A 22,097-nucleotide genomic window follows, 5' to 3' on the forward strand; every position below is an offset into this window, starting at 1 on the left:
TAAGACACGATTTCGTCCTCGAAATCTAAAGTAATATCAACAGATCATATATCAAATATCAGATAATAGAAAATTAAAGAAGACTCACATCAATGAAACATCTCAGGAAATCTTTGCTTCATATCAGATTCAGTTTCCCACGTCGCTTCTTCAATACCATGACAACTCCACTGGACTTTCACAAGTGGAATAGTCTTCGTTCGTAGTTGCTTCTTTTTTCGATCAAGAATCTGAATTGTCTTTTCAAAATAACTCAAGGTCTCGTCGAGTTCAGTCTCATCAGATTGAAGCACATGAGATTCATCAGCAAGATATTTTCGAAGCATCGATACATGAAAGACATCATGTATTCCAGATAACGACGGAGGAAGAGCTAATCGATAGGCAAGATTGTCTATTTTCTCCAGAATTTCATAAGGACCGATGTAGCGTGGAGACAACTTTCCTCGTTTGCCAAATCTGACAGTGCCTCTGAACGGAGAAATCTTCAAAAATACACGATCCCCCTGTTCAAAAGACAACGGTCGACGTCGAATGTTGGCATATTTCGTCTGTCTATCTTGAGTTGTCTTCATTCGTTTCTGAATAAGCTTCACCTGATCATTTATATCACGTATCATATCAGGACCAGTATCAGGTACTTCAGAAATATCATCCCAGTACAAAGGAGATCGAAATTTTCTTCCGTATAAAGCTTCAAAAGGAGCCATTCCTATACTCGATTGATAGCTGTTGTTGTACGAGAATTCACAAAGAGGTAGTGATTCTTGCCAACTAGTGCCAAAATCAAGCACTACAGCTCTCAACATGTCCTCCAATGTTTGAATAGTACGCTCTGACTGTCCGTCAGTTTGTGGATGATAAGCTGTGCTCAAGTGTAACTGAGTACCCATAGCACTCTGTAAGCTGTGCCAAAAATGTGATGTGAATCAAGGATCACGATCTGATACAATAGATTTCGGCACTCCGTGCAATCTGACAACTTCACGGACATAAATCTCTGCCATCTGGTCGTGTCTATACGTCATACGATAAGGAATAAAACACGCTGATTTCGTCAATCTGTCAATAATCACCCAGATAGCATCACAGCCTCTAGAAGATCGAGGTAATCTAGTCACAAAGTCCATGGAAATAAGATCTCATTTTCATTCCGGTACAGACAAACTCTGTAACAAACCAGGCGGTCTCTTCCTCTCAGCCTTCACCTGTTGGCAATTCAAACATCGAGCTACAAAATCAGTGATATCAGTCTTCATTTGCTTCCACCAATACTGAGCTTTCAGATCGTTATACATTTTCCTACCACCAGGATGAATACTGTAACGACTACAATGCGCCTCTTTCAGTAGTTGTTGACGTACATCAGAAATATCAGGCACTACTAGGCGATTGTGAATGTAAAGAAGATCATCTCGAACCCGGTATTCAGATACATGCCCTGATCTAACTTTCTCAATCGAGTTCTGTACATTCTGATCAAGTTTCTGAGCATCTCGAATTCTTACCAATAAAGCTGGTTCAACTTGAATTTGATAGAGTCGTAATGGCTGATAGTTTGTATCAAATACTAATCCAGATAAACAAAAGTTTTCAATCAAATTCGATACACCAATCGTCGATAAGGATAAAGAACATACCTTTCGACTCAATGCATCTGCTGCTGCATTCGATTTTCCTGGATAATATTTAATCTCGCAGTCAAAGTCTTTCAGCAAATCCAGCCATCTCCGCTGTCTCATATTCAGTTCTGACTAAGAAAACAGATATTTCAGACTCTTGTGATCAGAATAGATTTCAAACTGTTCCCCGTACAGATAATGTCGCCAAATCTTCAAAGCAAATACAATGGCGGCCAATTCAAGATCATGAATCGGATATCTGGTCTCATGAGGCTTCAATTGTCTCGAGGCATAAGCAATCACATGACCTCGTTGCATTAAAACACAACCTAAACCTCGGTGAGATGCATCACAATAAACAGTGAAACCACCAGTACCTGAAGGAATCGTCAAGACTGGTGCACTGGTCAATCGTTTCTTCAACTCCAGAAAACTGGATTCACAAGCATCAGACCAGACAAATGGAGTATTCTTCTGAGTTAACTGAGTAATCGGCTTCGCAATACTGGAAAAATCTTTAATGAATCGACGATAATACCCAGCCAAACCCATAAAACTACGAATTTCAGGAACAGATGTCGGTCTCGACCAACTGATCACTGCTTAGACTTTACTTGGATCCACAGAAATACCATTTCCAGATATAATATATCCAAGAAAGACAACCTGTTTCAGCCAAAACTCGCATTTCGACAGTTTAGCATACAGTTTCTCGGCTCTTAAAGTCTTCAATACTGTTCTCAGATGTTCAGAATGATCAATCAAATTCTTTGAATATATCAGAATATCATCAATAAAGATAATCACAAAATCATCTAGATACTTCTGAAATACACGGTTCATCAAAGCCATAAACACAGCTGGAGCATTCGTCAAACCAAACGGCATAACTATAAACTCATAATGGCCATACCTGGTTCGGAACGCAGTCTTAGGAATATCAGAATCCCTAACTCTCAGCTGATGGTATCCAGATCTCAGATCGATCTTGGAATACACAGAAGAACCCTGCAACTGATCAAATAAATCATCAATACGAGGCAAAGGGTATTTGTTCTTTACCGTAGCCTTGTTCAGTTGCCGGTAGTCGATACATAATCTCATTGAACCGTCTTTCTTTCTAACAAACAGTACTGGAGCTCCCCAAGGAGAAATACTGGGTCGAATGTATCCCTTGGCCAGTAAATCTTCTAACTGTTCCTTCAATTCTTTCAGTTCAACTGGTGCCATTCGATAAGGTGCTTTCGAAATCGGTGCAGTTCCTGGCATCAGTTCTATGTTGAAATCAATCTCTCGATACGGAGGTAATCCTGGAATCTCATCAGGGAAAACGTCCGCAAACTCACTAACCACTGGCAAATCAGCCCGTTCGGGCTAGTTTTCAACACATCAACTGCATAAACAAGAAATCTCTCTGCTTCTTTCTGCAAAATTCGGGTCATAGATAATACAGAAATAAGAGGAATCTTGGCACGTGAACCCTTACCATAGAACCTCCATTCTCCAGCCATTTCAGGTCTGAATCTCACTATCTTCTGAAAACAGTCTACGGTAGCTCTGTACTTATTCAGCATATCAATCCCAATAATACAGTCGAAATCAGACATACCAAGTACGAAGCAATCTATCTCAATTTCATTACCCTCATACTGTAGTAAATAATTCTTAACTATCTGAATCGAGATAAGACCCCTCCCCAAAGGAGAAGAAACAGATACTACAACAGGTAATGTTTCAACAGACAAAGCATGCAATGCAACAAATTTGGCAGATATAAACGTATGGGATGCACCTGTACCAATCAAGACATATGCGGGATAACCATAAAGAGAACAGTTACCTGCAATCACGTCATCTGGTGCTCCCTGTGCCTGTTCCTTCGTCAGTGCATAGACATGAGCCTGCTGTCTCTGTGGCTGACTGCCTGCCTGACTTCCTCCTGGCCTCGACTGTTGCTGAGGTGGTAATGGTTGAAAGGAATGGACAAAGGAGGCTTGCCTCGCGGGTTGAGCCACTGATCGTGATGACTCTGCACCTCGTGCCTGTCCAGCACCTCTCTGAGGGCATACTCTCGCAAAATGGCCAGTCTGATGGCATATATGGCATCTCCCAGATACACCTCGACACTGATCAATTGGATGTCCTCCACCACAAGTGTTACAGAATACCCCAGAATTCTGTTTCGTACCACTGGAACTTGAAGAACTGCTTCCAGATTTCTTAAATTTTTTTCCTCTAGTTTGCAAATATCCCTTCTTGCCACTGCTACTGCCACCACTGTCAAATCGAGACAACTGTTGCTGAGTTGAAGCTGAAGGTTGTAACTGTCTCGGAGGCTGTGCAATATACGAAGCTCCTCGCTGCTGTATCAAGCCAGATTCTGCTCCTTTGGCACTGTTCAAGGCATCAGCAAAATTATTCGGTCGCCTTGTATTCACCAGTGTAAAAACATCAGGATTCAGTCCAACTGATCAGCCATAGCCTCGTCACTATCTGCAACATGTGGAGCAAAACGTAGCAATGTAGTGAATTTTGCAACATAGTCTTCAATATTCAAGTTTCCCTGCCTCAGGTTAGCAAATTCGGCACCCTTGTCTTTACGATAAGATACCGGAAAGAAACGTTGATAAAACTCTGTCTTGAAGACATTCCAGGTCAAAATAGTTCCTCTACGCTCCAGAGATTTCTTTGTTGTGAACCACCAGTTTAGCAACCTCATGCAACTGATGACCAACAAGTCTGACTCTTCGTTCATCATCGTAGTCAAGTGAATCAAATAACATCTCCATGTCATCAAGCCATCCTTCACATTCAACTGAATTCTCAGTACCTTTCAAAGTTGGCGGCTTGTAGGATTGAAAATGTTTCAACAATGTTTCCATTGGAGTTGCAGTCATATCTGTCATATCTCGTGATGTACTGCCCTGTTCATTACTCGGAACTGCAGTTGCAGGCACTATCGGTGTGACAACTGTCGGTGGAGTATGAACTGTCTGTTCTGGTAGAGAAATAAGAACATGGGGTCTCAGAGGAGGTCGTCCTAGTCTTCGAGACATATCTGATTATCAAAATGGTTAGGATACCAAATCATCAAATTATCTCAGTCCTCCTCTGATCATCTTACCTCTGATCAAGACTCGGTTCTGATTCAATCTTAAATAAATAATCACAACCTTCAAATAAAACATGCTTCCAATCAATGCAGATAATCAGGTAGCATGTCATAATTCATCTAGATACATGCCTCTATCAGTTCAGATATTCCAATAAGCATGCATCTTTAATCATCGTAATCATACTTTCAAATAAAATAAATACAACATCTTGTAATAAAATACTTGAAAGTAAATCATGCTAGCATTTAAAACAAGTAATTCAATCACGTAATTAAATCATAGCATGATAAAAAAAACATAAATAAATAAGGCAGAAGACTCGATCTACCCCACTCACTGTCTATCTAAGTCCAGAATTGTCTTGCTCTGATACCACCTGTTGTGACGACCCGAATTCTAATCTCTCAATAAACATTAATCAACAATAATAGACAACAATCAATGTCTAAACAAAAGAATAAAAAAAAAATTTAAAATGGATTGCCCTGCGCACGCGCGGCCATCGCCCCTCGCGCGCGCGCCGGCCAATGAGCCCGAAGTCTCAAGGGCTGGCTCGCGCGCGCGCGAGTACTAGCTCGCCCGTGCGCAGGCCACTGCACCAGAAAAAAAAAGTGCTCAGCTGCTGTCAAAAACTGTTCTTCATGCATTTCCATCCAAGCATCAACTCCTAATGTTTCCATACATGATCTAAATCATATCAACATCTATCATGCTATACAATGGATACAAATAAATCAATACAAGGCCTTAAAACATAAACAAGGTTATCACAACAAGCAAGAAGCATTGTTATACCATTCAAGGTCATGATACCCAAGTTGATTCAAAGGATTTACATAACATTTCAAATCCTATAAACATCAACCAAACCACAACTAGATCATTTATAAGTTGTGAATCAAATAGCTATAACAAGAACATGTTTAAGGCTCAATTCTACAACATGACAGCTCATTCAACTTCTAACTTGGATCATCACGCTATATTCTCTCCTCCCTTGTTCTTCAATTCCGCTTTTGTCCGGATCCACTCCCTCCTATTGCAATGACACATACAACAAAACAATAGCCGGATAACTCCGGTGAGAAATAGATTTCCCAGTAAAAGCAACTAAACATGCATACAAACATATATCAAGATCATGATATAAAGGTAAATACAATGCATGTTTTCAAAACAAGGTTCATTTCATCGTTCGTCGGTTGGGATCCCGAGAAGTAGATATCATAACTAATCCACCGACTCTCCCAATCGAGGTGGGGTTACTTATCTTGCTTCTCTAGACTTTGAAGCAATCATATATGCAAATCAGACGCTAGGCTAAAACAACCACCCAGGCCATACATATACGATTCCACAAATCGTCTATTCGAACGTTTCCGTTCATTTCAAAATCAAGGAATAAGTCTTCAAGATGAATGTAACATATATCATCATCAAGGCATTCATAACATCAAAAACTTATTCAACAACTCAAATGAAAACACATAAGAGCAATTAAGCAACCAAGTATGTGATTTAGGGGAACTCGATACAAACCATCTCGAGTTGTAATCCCAATAAATTAGTAGTCCACTTTTACCTTTCAAATATGGTGTTTAGGATGTCTTCGAACTTGTCAAAGTCTGTACAAGATCAATCACCAAAAACGCATCTCAAAGTCTGCTCACTATCAACCCAAACTTCAACAAGAACTTCAAGGCAAACTGTACCAATCTTGTTCTATCTTCTATCGGTTTCGGAGTCGACTTCTTGAATTTATATACACTGTTTATGCACTGAAACAATAGCATAACAATCAAGGAATCATCAGCTAATAGTTCAGCAACTTCTAAATTCAAGAATAATAGCAAATCACTTCAAATCAAGAGTTCGACGGCATATCGGTACAAACTCGGCGATTCCGCACATATCTACAACTAAACAAGTCTATAATCATATACATCTTTTCATCAGCTGAATATGACTCAAAATCAGCATAACATAAGGTATAGATTTCGACATAAGTGCTGGAGATTCATAAGAACATGATATACAACTCAATCCTCAACCCAACTTTGATAAAAACAAGTTATAAAAGCTCTTCAACACCAATTCAACCATAATTCTGATATCTGTAATTTTCGAAATCTCAAACCCTGAAGAAAAAAAAGGAAACTTACATCAAATCGAAGGTCTTGTTTCAAGGATTCCAAAACATCTTTCGAAATCGAAATCGGATACTCGAGTCAAAAGATATGACAATCGCAAGATGAAGAAATAAATTGGAAAGATCTTTGTTCTTGCCTCTCGGTTCCTTCCTCTGATTTTCTGAATAATCTCATGAATTGAAAGAGAATCACACGTGCACAAGTTTAAGAATCACAAGTGTCCCACTAAAATTCAAGATTTTGCACTTTGGCCCCTCAAGACTTCCAAAATTGCAATTCAGTCCTCCATTTCTCTTTTCATTCAATTTCAATCCTAATCAATTTAAGAATATTAGAATTTAAATCAAAACTCCAAATATTCTCAAATTAATTATTCTCGGATTAAAATTAAATAATTCCGGGCGTTACATTAGATATTTATAGGAGTTTTGACTTGTTTCTTGACTCCATCTTCTTCCTTAGCCTATTTCCCTCCATTAGAGATACCTCTTTTGGTTTTCAAGCTTTGAGATTTCAGTCCGAGCTCGATCCGGCCGTTGGAATTTATTTCTGAAGGCAGATTAGCGATCACTGCAGCGAGAGCTCCGTTATATCGTAAGTTTTTCTACGATTAGATACGTTCTATTTTTTGGATGTTGTTAGAATCGTTTGAGATTCGAGTATGTTGTTCTTGGCAGAGTTCTGATCGTTTATTATCTGTCGGTTTTAAAATAGAGCGACATTCGGAATTGTTATGATTTTTGGAAGTATTTTTCGAAAAAGAGGTTTTGAGATTTGTTGGAATTGCTATATTATTGTTGCATTAGCATTGATACAAGTTGTTATCAATATTAAACTGCTGTCTGCGTTTCCGGTTTGTTCAGTTTTAGCCGTTATGCCGCCGGTTTGAGTTTTGGGATTTCGAACCGTTTTTGAGTTGTTGAACTTTGGTTTGTGAGTTTGATGGTTGTTGTTGATCATCTATTGTCTCCGTACAGATTCGTTTGGAGTTTGTCAAGCCGGTGTTAACAGCATTTGATGAGATTGGACGAAGAACGGTAAAGAGATTTACCTTGAACCGTAGTTGTTTAGATTGTATAGTCTTTGATACAATCTTTTGTTATAGCTTATCCGGAGTTGGAACTACTGCATTGAAAGGTAAAAGCAGTCATCGTTAGCGGGATAGCATACTCGGGACAGCTAGTTCTCGAGTTTCCCTTCAAAATCACATATTGATTCAATACTTGTTCTATCATGTGGAACTTGTATTTTGTTGATTGAATGAACTCTTATTATGTGGCTTATGTTTATGTTTTGTTATGCATTCATCTTGAGCCAACTTTGATTTCAGCGGGCAGAACATCCCTTTTTGTTTAGACGTTTTGGGGGCTATACTGTGAGTGGCCTGGGTGTAGAGGTTCACCTAGTGTCAGCATACTCCTTATAGTTGCAACAAAGTCTAGGGGAGTGGGATACGTGGCACCACCTCTATTGGGAGAGTCGGTGAGTCGTTACATGATCTCATTCTCGGGATCCCAAGAGCTCAGCAGCAATCCCTCATTTATCAGAATTGATATCCCGATTTAAAGACATGCATTTCTTTTCGTTGTTACCTTGAAAGCATGTTTGTTGTTATATTGCATGTTATGTTGCTTTTATTGGGAATCTCTTTCTCACCGGTTATCCGGTTGTTGCTTTGTTTTGTATGTGTACTTGGCAACAGGTGGGGAAGGATCAAGTCAGCGAAGGCCCGGTTAACAAAAAGAGGGAGAGTTAGTTGTGGGACTCGGTTTAGAAGTCGATTTCAGCATGTTAACCTAGTTATGTTAGAACATGTTTAGTTATCGAACTTTGTCGTTATGTTGTTGTTTCATGTTCTCTACTTTTGAGCAATTGTTGAACTCCAGAATTTCATGTACTAATTGGAAGAATTGAGTTGTAATGTATGTTTATGTTTTGAGTATTGAATGGCCTTGATTGTAATTGGTTAGCCTTGCTAAGTGTTCTGTTTTTATTTTCTGGGCAGAGGGCGCGCTCGATCGCATGAGTACGTAGGATCGAGCGCGTCCCTTCAAATTTTCGAGCCGGAGAAGTTCAAATTTTTGGTGCGCTCGATCCCATGAGTTCGTAGGATCGAGCGCACGGATTGATTTTCCCGGCAGAACTTGAGGAATTTTTGGTGCGCTCGATCGCACGAGTTCATGCGATCGGGCACAGCCCTATTTTTAAAAAAAAATAAAAAATTTCTTGCTTTCTTTTTAGTCTTGGATCTTGTATGCTTAATTGTTGACTAATCCGAGATTATTTGTTTAGAACCGAGGTCTCACATTAAGTGGTATCAAAGCGTTAAGATTCTTGGTTGAACTAGAGTGAGCGGGGTAGTTCGAGTCCGCATGTATTGGCTCCTCGCATGTGTTTGAGTTCTTTAATTGTTTAATTAATACCATGCGAGCATGCTTTATTATTTGAGAATTAATCTAATTACATGATTTGCGATTTAATTTATAAAGCATGAACTACTTGAGATATAACTGCTTCTGTTATCGACTGATATCCGGTATTCCAAGTGGTTGTAAGGGCACCGAATTGTAGCGATTGAGATATATTGTGTCCTAACCTTTGATTATCAGATGGGTCCTCATCGAGTGATTAACAGAAACACACCTCCTGTCATTCCTACAACTGAACAAGCTAGCACTGAAGTTGATCAGTTGGATGCTACAGCAATGCCAATGGAAACCTTGCTGAAGAGGTTTAAGTCGTTTAATCCACCGTTGTTGATGGGTACTGAGAATCCAGTTGACTGTGAGAGTTGGTTGGATGACATTGATCAGTTGTTTGATTCCATTGATTACACAGATGACCGCCAAACCAGGTTAGTCATTCATCAGCTTCATGGTGTTTCCAAGAACTGGTGGATCACTACAAAGAGATCCATGGAGAACAGAGGTACATTTGTCAATTGGTCTCTTTTCAAAACTGAGTTTTATAAGCGGTTTTTCCCTGTTTCATACCGGAAGGACAAGGGAGCAGAGTTTTCCAATCTAAGGCAAGGGAATCTGAATATTGAGGAATACGTAGCCAAGTTTGACAGCTTGTTGCATTTTGCACCGCACATTGCCGACAGTGAAGAAGCCAAAGCCGATCAGTTCATTAATGGCTTGAATCCCGACATCTTCACGTTGGTGAACACTGCTAGGCCAGATAACTTTGCGGATGCCATGAATCACGCAAAGGGAGCTGAAGCGGGCTTGTGGAGGCAGAGAGGTAATCAGATGGTGCATCAGCAGCAGAGGCAGTCTCAGAACCAACCATCTCAGCATCAGAATCAACAACCTCAGTATCAGAATCAACAGCAGAGGTACGAAGGTGGAAATAGTGGGGGAAACAGAAGGGATTAGTACAAAGCAAGGGGGAAACAGTTCAAGAGGCAGGGGAATAGTTCTTCTAGTTCCAGTGGTTCCAAACAATTCGGTCCAGGACAGAGTTCTGGATCTTCATCCATGTACTGCAGCAAGTGTGGGGGAAGACACTCACCGGATCAGTGTGTGGGAGTCTTCGGGAACTGCAACACCTATCAGCAATCGGGACACTTTTCTAAGGTGTGCCCTCAGCGTAGTAGAGATCGAGCTCAGAGTGGGAGTTCATCTAGACCTACAGCTCAGCCTGAGAGGCAGTCTTCTGCAGTTCACTCTTTACAGCTTCAGCAGCAGAACAGACAGGGAGGTAACCCTAGTGCGAACCAGCCTTCGAGACAGCAGGCACGAGTCTTTGCTCTGACAGAGGATCAGGCTCAGGCAGCGCCGGATGATGTTATAGCAGGTAACTGTTCGATTTTTGGTTATTTTTCTCATGTTTTGATAGATACAAGTGCTTCCCATTCCTTTATCTCGGAGAAATTTGTGTTATTGCATGCTTTGCCTACTGAGTTGTTGCCTACTGTAGTAGCTGTTACTTCACCTTTGGGTGGAGGAATTGTTTCTGTCCGATTGGTCAGGAACTGTGAACTCTGTTTTGAGGGAAATTTGTTAGAGTTCGACTGTATTGTACTTGGGCTGTCAGATTTTTACTGTATTGTCGGTATAGATGCTTTAACCAAGTACAGGGAAACCGTCGATTGTTTTCAGAAAGTTGTCAGGTTCAACCTGAAATGGCATACGAGTGGAAATTCTTTGGTAAGGGTTCTCGCTCTAGAATTCCTTTGATTTTAGTGTTATCTATGACTCATTTGTTACAGAAAGGTGCAGAGGGATTTTTGGTGTATGCAGTTGATGTACTGAAATCTAGACCTGATTTGGTTGATATACCAGTGGTTAGAGAATTTGCTGATGTGTTCCCGGAAGATGTTCCTGGATTGCCACCTATTCGATAGATCGAATTCAGCATCGATTTTGTGTCAGGTACTCAACCTATTTCCAAAGCTCATTATCGTATGGCACCTATTGAACTGAAAGAGTTAAAGGAGCAGCTTGAGGATTTGATTGCCAAGGGATACATCAGACCTAGTGTATCGCCTTGGGGCACTCCTGTTATGTTTGTTCGGAAGAAGGATGGTCCTATGCGGCTCTGTATTGACTATCGTCAGTTGAATCAGGCTACAGTTAAGAACATGTATCCTTTACCCCTAATTGATGAACTTTTTGATCAGTTGCGGGGTTCTTCTGTCTATTCAAAGATTGATCTGAGGTCAGGTTATCATCAGCTGAATGCGCTTTTTGTCTAGACTGCAGATTGTGAGGCTAGCTTTGTTGATCTGAAGAGGAGACTAACCAGTGCTCCGATTCTTTCTATTCCGAAAGGTACTGGAGGTTTCACAGTCTATTTTGATGCTTCTAACCGAGGCTTGGGTTGTGTCCTTATGTAGCATAAGCATGTGATAGCGTATGCATCGAGGCAGCTGAAACCGCACGAGACTCGTTATCCGGTTCATGATCTTGAACTAGTTGCGATTGTTTTTGCTCTGAAGATATGGCGTCACTATCTTTATGGTAAGTCTTTCGAGATATTTTCTGACCATAAGAGCCTTAAGTATTTGTTTTCACAGGCAGAGCTGAATATGAGATAGAAAATATGGTTAGATCTGTTGAAGGATTTCGACTGCGAAATCAAGTATTATCCCGGAAAGTCGAATGCAGTTGCAGATGCCTTGAGCCGAAAGCTATGTTCTTTATCTCTTTATACTATTGGTGTTTCTCAGTTGATTGATGATTGTTGCACTTTTGGTTTAGAGTTTGAAACAGATAGAGAGACTATTAGAGTGTTTGCTATTCAAGTCGAGCCGGAGTTGTTTATTGCGATCAAAGAAGCACAGAAGTCTGATCCGAGCATTCAGGTTTCAGTAGAGAAAATCAGATCTGGGCATCAGTCTGAATTCCAGGTTAGATATAACGTGTTGTTTGTGAATAACCGTATTGTTGTGCCTGATATTTCTGAGTTGAGACAGCGTGTTCTACGAGAAGCTCATTGCAGTCGGTTCGTGTTCATCCTGGAGGTTGGAAGATGTACAACGATCTGAAGAATCAGTTTTGGTGGAAGAAGATGAAGATCGATGTTTCGAGGTTTGTATCTCGGTGTTTGAACTGCCAGCAAGTGAAAGCAGAGCGGAAGCGACCTGGTGGTCTATTGCACAGTCTATTTGTTCCTGAATGGAAATAGGATCACATCTCTATGGATTTTGTCACGAAGCTACCACGATCTGTTCGAGGATGCGATGCTATTTGGGTAGTGATCGACCGATTGACGAAGTCTGCTTGTTTTATTCCGTGCAGGATGATGTATCATCATGATCAGATGGCTGAGTTGTATGTTAGCAACGTTGTAAGATTGAATGGTGTGCCGAAGTCGATCGTTTCAGACCGAGACCCTAGATTCACTTCGCACTTTTGGCATAGTCTGCAGGAGGCACTTGGTACTCGATTGCATCTGAGTACAGCTTATCATCCTCAGACCGATGGACAGTCAAAGCAGACTATCCAGACGTTAGAAGATATGTTGCGAGCGGTAGTGCTAGACTTTGGCACTAGTTGGCAAGATTCTTTGCCTCTTGTCGAGTTTTCTTACAACAACAGCTTCCAAGCGAGTATCGGTATGGCGCCTTTTGAGGCTTTGTACGTCAAGAAGTGCCGATCTCCTTTGTTTTGGGATGATTTGTCCGAGTTATCTGATTTGGGACCGGATATGCTTAGAGATATGGCAGAGCAATTTAAGATCATTCAGTTGAGAATGAAGTCAGCTCAAGATAGACAGGCGAAGTATGCGAATGTCAGGCGCAGACCTTTGAGTTTTGAGCAGGGAGACCGTGTATTCCTTAATATTTCTTCTTTCAGAGGTACTGTCAGATTTGGGAAGAAAGGGAATTTATCTCCGACATTCATCGGTCCGTATGAGATTCTCAAGAAGATAGGCGATCTTGCTTACAGACTTGCACTTCCTCCGTCTTTATCTGGTATTCACGACGTTTTTCACGTCTCTATGCTGCGGAAGTATCATCCAGATCCTTCTCATATTCTTCAGCCTGATTAAGCCGAGTTAGATGAGACTCTGAGCTATTTTGAACGACCGATTCAGATCCTTGATCGGAAGGAGAAGCAGCTCAGAACCAAGTTGATTCCATTGGTGAAAGTGTAGTGGAGCTGTCATGGGGTCGAGGAAGCGACTTGGGAGACAAAATCTGATGTGAGACAGCGATTTTCGGAGTTATTCGGATGACGTGAGTTTTTCTTACTGTCTTTAGTTCTTTATTCTATCTTATGAGTTGTGATTCGTAATGATTTCGAGGACGAAATCTCTTTTTAGTGGGGGAGAATTGTAACGCCCCATTTTTATCTTAAATGAGTTTATTTGAGTTAATCGAAGATTACAGAGTTCAAGAGCCGACTTGATTTTGATCAGGGTCCATTTTGCTAATTTTGGATTTTTCAGGGACTAAAATGCAAATATATTAGATATTTATAGGATTTTTGACTTGTTTCTTGACTCCATCTTCTTCCTTAGCCTATTTCCCTCCATTAGAGATGCCTCTTTTGGTTTTCAAGCTTTGGGATTTCATTCCGAGCTCGATCCGGCCGTTGGAATTTATTTCTGAAGGCAGATTAGCGATCACTGCAGCGAGAGCTCCGTTATATCGTAAGTTTTTCTACGATTAGATACGTTCTATTTTTCGGATGTTGTTAGAATTGTTTGAAATTCGAGTATGTTGTTCTTGGGAGAGTTCTGATCGTTTATTATCTGTCGATTTTGAAATAGAGCGACGTTCGGAATTGTTATGATTTTTGAAAGTCTTTTTCGAAAAAAGGTTTTGAGATTTGTTGGAATTGCCTTATTATTGTTTTATTAGCATTGATACAAGTTGTTATCAATATTGAACTACTGTCTGCGTTTCCGGTTTGTTCAGTTTTAGCCGTTATGCCGCCAGTTTGAGTTTTGGGATTTCAAACCGTTTTTGAGTTGTTGAACTTTGGTTTGTGAGTTTGATCGTTGTTGTTGATCATCTATTGTCTCCGTACAGATTCGTTTGTATTTTGTCAAGCCGGTGTTAACAGCATTTGATCGTCAAGAGATTGGACGAAGAACGGTAAAGAGATTTACCTTGAACCATAGTTGTTTAGATTGTATAGTTTTTAATACAATATTTTGTTGTAGCTTATCCGGAGTTGGAACTACTGCATTGAAAGGTAAAAGAAGTCATCGTTAGAGGGATAGCATACTCGGGACAGCTAGTTCTCGAGTTTCCCTTCAAAATCACATATTTCATCAATACTTGTTCTAGCATGTGGAACTTGTATTTTGTTGATTGAATGAACTCTTATTATGTGGCTTATGTTTATGTTTTGTTATGCATTCATCTTGAGCCAACTTTGATTTTAGCGGGCAGAACAGCCCTTTTTGTTTATACGTTTTGGGGGCTATACTGTGAGTGGCCTGGGTGTAGAGATTCATCTAGTGTCAGCATACTCCTTATAGTTGCACCAAAGTCTAGGGGAGTGGGATACGTGGTGTTGGAACACGGTCGTTCTTCGGATCGAAAACGAAAGTGATACCCATTGCAGCGTGATGAAACTTAAAATTTGTAATTATTTATATGTTAAAAAGTGTGTTTTAAAATTGAAGTTTAATTAAAATTATGAAGTTGTATTATTTTAGTGTTATGTGTTTATATTTAAATGTTTTACTAAAATGTCGTATTTTACGGTTTGCGCAGGTTTGGTAAAAATAAAATTACTCAAGCTACAGAGGTCATAATGGAGTAATCTCAAAACCTGTAGAATCCCAAAAGAGGCATCTTCAACTTTGTAGAAGACAAGAAATTCCAAAAACTTCATTAAGATGATCAAAATAATCAAACATCAAAATGGAGACAGATTTACTTTTACTATGACCAGCTTGGAGTAAAAATATCATAAGTATTTCATATTTTATCCAAAAGGGGTGAATGAGTTGTCAAAACACATCTACAGACAAAGGGCTACGTGTTATATGTTTTGTGCAGAAGCAAAATCGGAAGTCTAAGGCATCAAACATGCCAATTAAAGTTGGGTCAATGTATTGACATTCAAGGAGACAAGCACCCACCAACTTTACTATTCCATATTTAATGAGTTTTGGACCCTTGCTCTCATTTGGCCTATAAATAGATGTGTTGTATAAGCTTTGTAGTGTGCAAGAGTGTAGAGAAGTCCTCATTTGTAAAATAAATATTGTGTGTGTGAGAATAAAATTTTGAGTGTGCATATTTCTCAAGTTCAAGTATGAAATTTATTTTATCCTTACTCTTGAGTTTCATGTTCATGGCAAGCTAAATCTTTTTATGTCAAGGTGAAAAGGTTTCATTGTTGGTCAAGTAAGATTGTTTATATTTTGTATATTCTTCTCTTTTTCTATTTCTATTTTGTTTTTCTAATTGATCCTTATTTGTAGGTATAATTTTGGAAGATTTGTTGTTATCTATTTACATCAAATACTTGGTACCTTGAATGTGGTTACCTTGATTTGTTGTCAAATATGATACAATAAATACTACAATAATTATATACTATAAATATAAGTATCTATTTATAATAAGTCATATATATTATTTAGACGATAGCGTGACACCGTCGGTTGTTCTAAATAATATATTGTGATTTGAACTAACATTTACTTTTTCGCATCTAACTTTTACTTTATCGCAACTAACATTTACTTTTCTGCAACTAACATTTACTTTCTCGCATATAACATTTATTTTTCCGCAACTAACATTTACTTTATCGCATCTAACATAAAGTCATATATTTTATTTAGACGATAGCGTGGCTCTGCCGGTTGTTCTAAATGAAATATTGTGATTTGATCTAACATTTACTTTTATGTCAATTTATATTTATGCATTTATATATATATTATGGGTACCGTGTATTAAATATCGGCTGATATTAATATAGTGGGAACTATATTATATGATATACTTGTTTAAATATTTCATTGTTCTTTTATGTTTATTCTTATTTTAGTTTCTTTTATTTATTTTTATTAAGCAATCTTAAATAAACCAACAATGAACCTTTGAAACCTTGACAATTTTATAATTTGTGTATTTAAAGTTTCATAATAATATTTCCATCTATAATATATCATGCTAAAATTAAACTTACAGCATCCTCTCCGTGGATCGATCTCGTACTCACGAGTATATTACTTGCAGACAACCTACACTTGGGTGAATTACAATTTAAGTTGTAGCAAGTTTTTGGCGCCGTTGCCGGGGAGGTATAAATTAAGTTTAATTTTGTTATTATATAAATAGTATGTTGTTTTTAATTGTATGATTGTTTGGAGTCGTAAACAAAGTGGTAGACTTGTTCGTGTAACTGAAAATATTTTAAACATGGACGATAATTCTAATAATCAAGATGATAATAATAATAATAATAATAATAATAATAATAATAATAATAATAATAATAATAATAATAATAATAATAATAATAATAATCATCATCATCATCATCATCAAGAACATGAACAACCAAGAACACTTAGGCACCATATGAATCCAATAAGAACTAGTACACTATCTTGTTTAGTTCTTCCTCCTGATGCATCTAATTTCAATTTTAAGCCACAAGTCATTCAACTTTTACCAAATTTTCATGGCTTAGATTTTGAAAATCCATATTTGCATTTAAGAGAATTTGAGGAGGTTTGCAACACTTATAATGATCAAAATTGTAGCATGGATACTGTTCGATTAAAGCTTTTTCCTTTTTCCTTAAAAGATAAAGCTAAAACATGGTTGCAAAATTTGAGATCAAGTTCAATAAGATCATGGGAAGAAATGCAACAACAATTTCTAAAAAAGTTTTTTTCTTCCCATAGAACAAACTCTTTTAAAAGACAAATTACAACTTTTTCTCAAAAACAAGGGAAAACATTTTATCAATGTTGGGATAGATATAAAGAGTTACTTAATACATGCCCACATCATGGTTTTGAAATATGGAGGATAGTTTCTCACTTTTATGAAGGTTTAATACCTAAAGATAGGCAAATGATAGAATTCATGTGTAATGGAACTTTTGAAGATAAAAACCCAAATGAAGCTATAGAATATTTGGAGTCATTAGCAGAAAATGCTCAAAATTGGGATAATATAGGCTCAATTGAACCACCAAGTAAAACCAATAATTCAACAAATGGGGGTGGTATTTATCATCTTAAAGATGATGTAGATGTTCAAGCTAAACTTGCATCTTTAGCAAGAAAAATCGAGTCATTAGAAATGAAAAAGAGTGATCAATTAAAAAGTGTTCAAGAAATTGTTTGTCATATATGTGACACACATGATCATCTTACAAAAAATTGTCCTACTTTGCCTTCATTTAAAGAATGTCTCCATGAACAAGCCAATTATGTTAACAATTTTAAAAAACCAACATTAGATCCTTTTTCACAAACATATAATCCTGGTTGGAAAAATCATCCTAATTTTAGTTGGAGGAACGATAATAATGCACAACCTTCACAACAACCTTTTCACAATAACCAAAATCATCAAGGTTATGCTCCTTATATCCCACCTCCAAGAAAACATTTTGAAGATGAAATTCATGCATACATTCAAAAGCAAGAGTCTATCAATATTCAAAACATTCAATCTATGAATGATTTGAAAGAAACTCTTGCAAAATTTGCATCTGCACTTAATATTCATGAAAAAGGAAAATTTCCATCTCAACCACAACCTAATCCTAAAAATCAAGAAAAATTTGATCAAGTAAAATCTGTTATTACACTTAGAAGTGGTAAAATAGTTAATGATCCATATAGTGATGAAAACAAAGATCAGTCAAACTCAAAGAGTAAGGATGAAAATCTTGATACTTTCGAGAAAGATGATACTTTGAGTCCTAAGATTAAGAAAGTTGATGATAAATTATCTGAAATAATATGTGAGTCAAATAAACATGTTCCTTTCCCTCATGCATTAGTTAATAATAAAAAACAAAAAAATGATTTTGATATTTATGAAGTTTTTAAACAAGTAAAAATAAATATTCCATTATTAGATGCTATTAAACAAGTGCCTTCTTATACAAAGTTTTTAAAAGATTTATGTACTGTGAAAAGACAATTGCATGTAAAGAAGAAAGCATTCTTAACGGAGCAAGTAAGCTCTATTATTCAAAATAATTCTACCTTGAAATATAAAGATCCCGGTTGTCCAACAATTTCATGTATTATTGGAAAAAATAAAATTAAAAAATCTTTGTTAGATTTGGGAGCAAGTGTGAATTTAATTCCTTATTCAGTTTATGAAAAGCTTAAGTTGGGAGATTTAAAACCTACATCTGTTACTCTTTTACTATCCGATAGGTCAATCAAAATACCTAGAGGTATTGTAGAAGATGTATTAGTTCAAGTCGATAAATTCATATATCCCGTGGATTTTATTGTCTTGGATACACAACCAATAGAAGTACATAACGAAATTCTAGTAATATTGGGACGTCCATTTCTAGCAACTTCAAATGCTTTAATTAATTATCGAAATGGAATAATGAAATTGTCTTTTGAAAATATGAATTTAGAACTTAATGTGTTCAATTTATGTAAACAACCAAGTATTAATGAAGATGAAGATGATAATGCAATAGAAACAATCGTGGAAGAAAATATACACCAAGAAAACTTAAATCAACAATCTGAAGTTTGTTTAGTGAAAAGTTTTGATTCAAAAAATGTTTTTAAATCAAAGTTATTTGAAGAAATTAATGAACTTGAAGAAGTAAAAGAAAATGATCATCCAAAACTTGAATTAAAACCCTTACCAATAGAACTAAAATATGCTTTCCTTGGTGAAAATCAAACATATCCTATTGTAATATCTTCTACCCTCTTACCAAAACAAGAAGAAGATTTAATAACACTACTTAAAAAACACAAAAATGCAATTGGATGGACTTTGCAAGATATAAAAGGTATAAATCCTTTAATCTTCACACATAGAATTCACTTGGAAGAAAATGCTAAAACATATCAACAACCACAAAGAAGATTAAATCCACACATGAAAGAAGTTGTTAAAAATGAAGTTTTAAAACTATTAGATGCCGGAATTATTTATCCAATCTCGGATAGTAAATGGGTAAGTCCAACACAAGTAGTACCAAAAAAATCAGGCATCACTGTTATAAAAAATGAAAAGGGAGAATTATTACAAGCTAGGATTCCATCTAGTTGGCGTATGTGCATTGATTATAGAAAATTAAATGATGCAACTAGAAAAGATCACTTTTCGTTACCATTTTTAGATCAAATTTTAGAGAAAGTGGCAGGTAATCCTTATTATTGTTTTCTTGATGGGTATTCGGGGTATTATCAAATACCAATATCATTAGAAGATCAAGAAAAAACTACTTTCACTTGTCCGTTCGGAACTTTTGCTTTTAAAAGAATGTCATTTGGTTTATGTAATGCCCCGGCTACTTTTCAAAGATGCATGCTAAGTATTTTTAGTGACATGATTGAAGAATTTGTGGAAGTTTTTATGGATGATATAACTGTTTTTGGAAACTCATTTGAAAACTGTCTTAAAAATTTGGAAGAAGTTTTAAAAAGATGTGAAGAAAAAAATCTTGTTTTAAATTGGGAAAAATGTCACTACATGGTTAAATCCGGAATTGTGTTAGGGCATGTCATATCTGAAAAAGTAATTGAAGTTGATAAAGCTAAGGTTGATGTTATTGCTAATTTACCATCACCAAACACGATCAAAGAAATTCGATCATTTTTGGGTCATGCGGGATTTTATAGAAGATTTATAAAAAATTTTAGCATAATATCAAAACCAATTTCAAATCTTTTAACAAAAGATGCACAATTTGAATGGACTCAAGAATGTGAAACTGCTTTTAAAAAGATAATTAATCTTTTAACTACATCACCTATTTTACAACCTCCTGATTGGTCTTTACCATTTGAATTAATGTGTGATGCAAGTGATTATGCTGTAGGAGCCGTGTTAGGACAAAGAAAAGAAGGTAAACCTTATGTGATCTATTATGCAAGTAGAACCTTAAATAGTGCTCAAATCAATTATTCAACAACTGAAAAAGAATTACTTTCAGTAGTGTTTGCATTAGATAAATTTCGATTCTATTTAATTGGTTATACTACTATTGTTTACACTGATCATTCTGCCATAAAATATTTATCAAATAAACAAGATGCTAAGCCGAGATTAATAAGATGGATTTTGTTGTTACAAGAATTTGATCTTGTAATAAAAGATAAAAAAGGAAAAGAAAATGTAGTAGCCGATCATTTATCAAGAATAATTTCTGAATCATCTCAAAATGAAATACCAATAAATGAAAATTTTCCGGATGATCAACTATTTTATGCTACTGCTATGCCTTGGTTTGCTAATATTGTAAATTTTCTTGTGACAAATAAAATGCCTTCTCATTGGAGTTCACAAGATAAAAATAAATTCTTGAAAGAGGTCAAAAAATTTTATTGGGATGATCCTTATTTTTTTAAGTATTGTCCTGATCAAATTTTTCGACGATGCATACCCGACAATGAGGTAAGTAGTGTCATTAAATTTTGTCATTTTGAGGCATGTGGAGGTCATTTTTCGTCAAAGAAAACAGCTGCAAAAATCTTTCAATGTGGATTTTATTGGCCTTCTTTATTCAAATATACACATTCATTTTGCAAATCTTGTGAAAATTGTCAGAAAATGGGTTCAATTTCAAAACGAAACATGATGCCTTTAAATCCAATCATGATTATTGAAATATTTGACAGTTGGGGAATAGATTTTATGGGTCCATTTCCATTATCTTTTGGATTCACTTATATTTTAGTGGCTGTCGATTATGTTTCAAAATGGATTGAAGCAATTGCATGTAGAACTAATTATCATAAAGTTGTGATAAAATTTTTGAAAGAAAATATTTTTAGTCGATTTGGAATACCTAGAGCTATAATAAGTGATGGGGGAAGTCATTTTATAAATAAATCATTTTCTTCGTTGTTAAGAAAATATGGTATTACACATAAAGTTTCTACTTCATATCACCCTCAAACGAATGCTCAGGTTGAACTTGCAAATAAATAAATAAAACAAATTTTGGAAAAAACAGTCAATCCAAATCGAAAAGATTGGTCTTTAAGATTAAGTTATGCATTATGGGCATATAGAACTGCATTTAAAACATCATTGGGGATGTCACCATATAGATTAGTTTTTGGAAAGCATTGTCATCTACCTGTTGAAATTGAACATAAAGCTTATTGGGCAATTAAAGCGTTTAATACTAATTTAGATGATGCATCTAAATTAAGAAAATTGCAATTAAATGAACTAGAAGAATTAAGAAATGATGCATAAGAAAATGCAAAGATTTATAAAGATAAAACAAAAGCATTTCATGATAAAAATATTATGAGAAAATCTTTTGAAATCGGACAAAAAGTTTTACTTTATAATTCTCGCTTGCATTTGTTTCCAGGAAAACTTAGATCGCGATGGTCTGGACCATTTATTGTTAAATTTGTCTATCCTCATAGTGCTGTTGATGTTGAAAATCCTAAAAATAATAATGTATTTAAAGTTAATGGGCAAAGACTTAAACCGTTTATAGAAAATGAAGTTCTTAATGAAGAGTTTATGCCTTTATATGATCCAACTTAATTGTTACTTATATTTTTATTTTATTTTTGCAGAATTGAGTTCACTTCCT

At 36.6% G+C, this 22,097-nt stretch overlaps 1 protein-coding gene and 1 non-coding gene across 2 annotated transcripts; one reads left to right on the forward strand and one right to left on the reverse strand.

Annotated features, from left to right (window-relative positions):
* Nucleotides 1-12,405: 12,405 nt before the first annotated feature.
* LOC140874114 (uncharacterized) lies at nucleotides 12,406-21,472 on the forward strand. Its single transcript, XM_073277392.1, has 5 exons — nucleotides 12,406-12,425; nucleotides 19,354-19,496; nucleotides 20,220-20,414; nucleotides 20,616-20,972; nucleotides 21,219-21,472. Exons 1-5 carry the CDS (start codon nucleotides 12,406-12,408, stop codon nucleotides 21,470-21,472), a joined length of 969 nt encoding a protein of 322 aa, XP_073133493.1.
* LOC140876980 (small nucleolar RNA R71) lies at nucleotides 17,227-17,337 on the reverse strand. The gene has a single exon (XR_012149202.1). It is a non-coding gene; the product is annotated as a small nucleolar RNA R71 (small nucleolar RNA).
* Nucleotides 21,473-22,097: the final 625 nt, after the last annotated feature.

The sequence above is a fragment of the Henckelia pumila genome, chromosome 1 (genome assembly GCF_033568475.1).
Source record: "Henckelia pumila isolate YLH828 chromosome 1, ASM3356847v2, whole genome shotgun sequence".
Classification (NCBI taxonomy): Eukaryota; Viridiplantae; Streptophyta; class Magnoliopsida; order Lamiales; family Gesneriaceae; genus Henckelia; species Henckelia pumila.

Coding starts and splice junctions, on each gene's coding strand:
- LOC140874114 (XM_073277392.1), top strand. CDS start 12,406: ATGAAGATCGATGTTTCGAG. Junction 20,415..20,615: donor TTATGTGATCTATTATGCAA/GTAGAACCTTAA, acceptor TGTTGTTACAAG/AATTTGATCTTGTAATAAAA. Junction 20,973..21,218: donor ATTTTGTCATTTTGAGGCAT/GTGGAGGTCATT, acceptor CTTATATTTTAG/TGGCTGTCGATTATGTTTCA.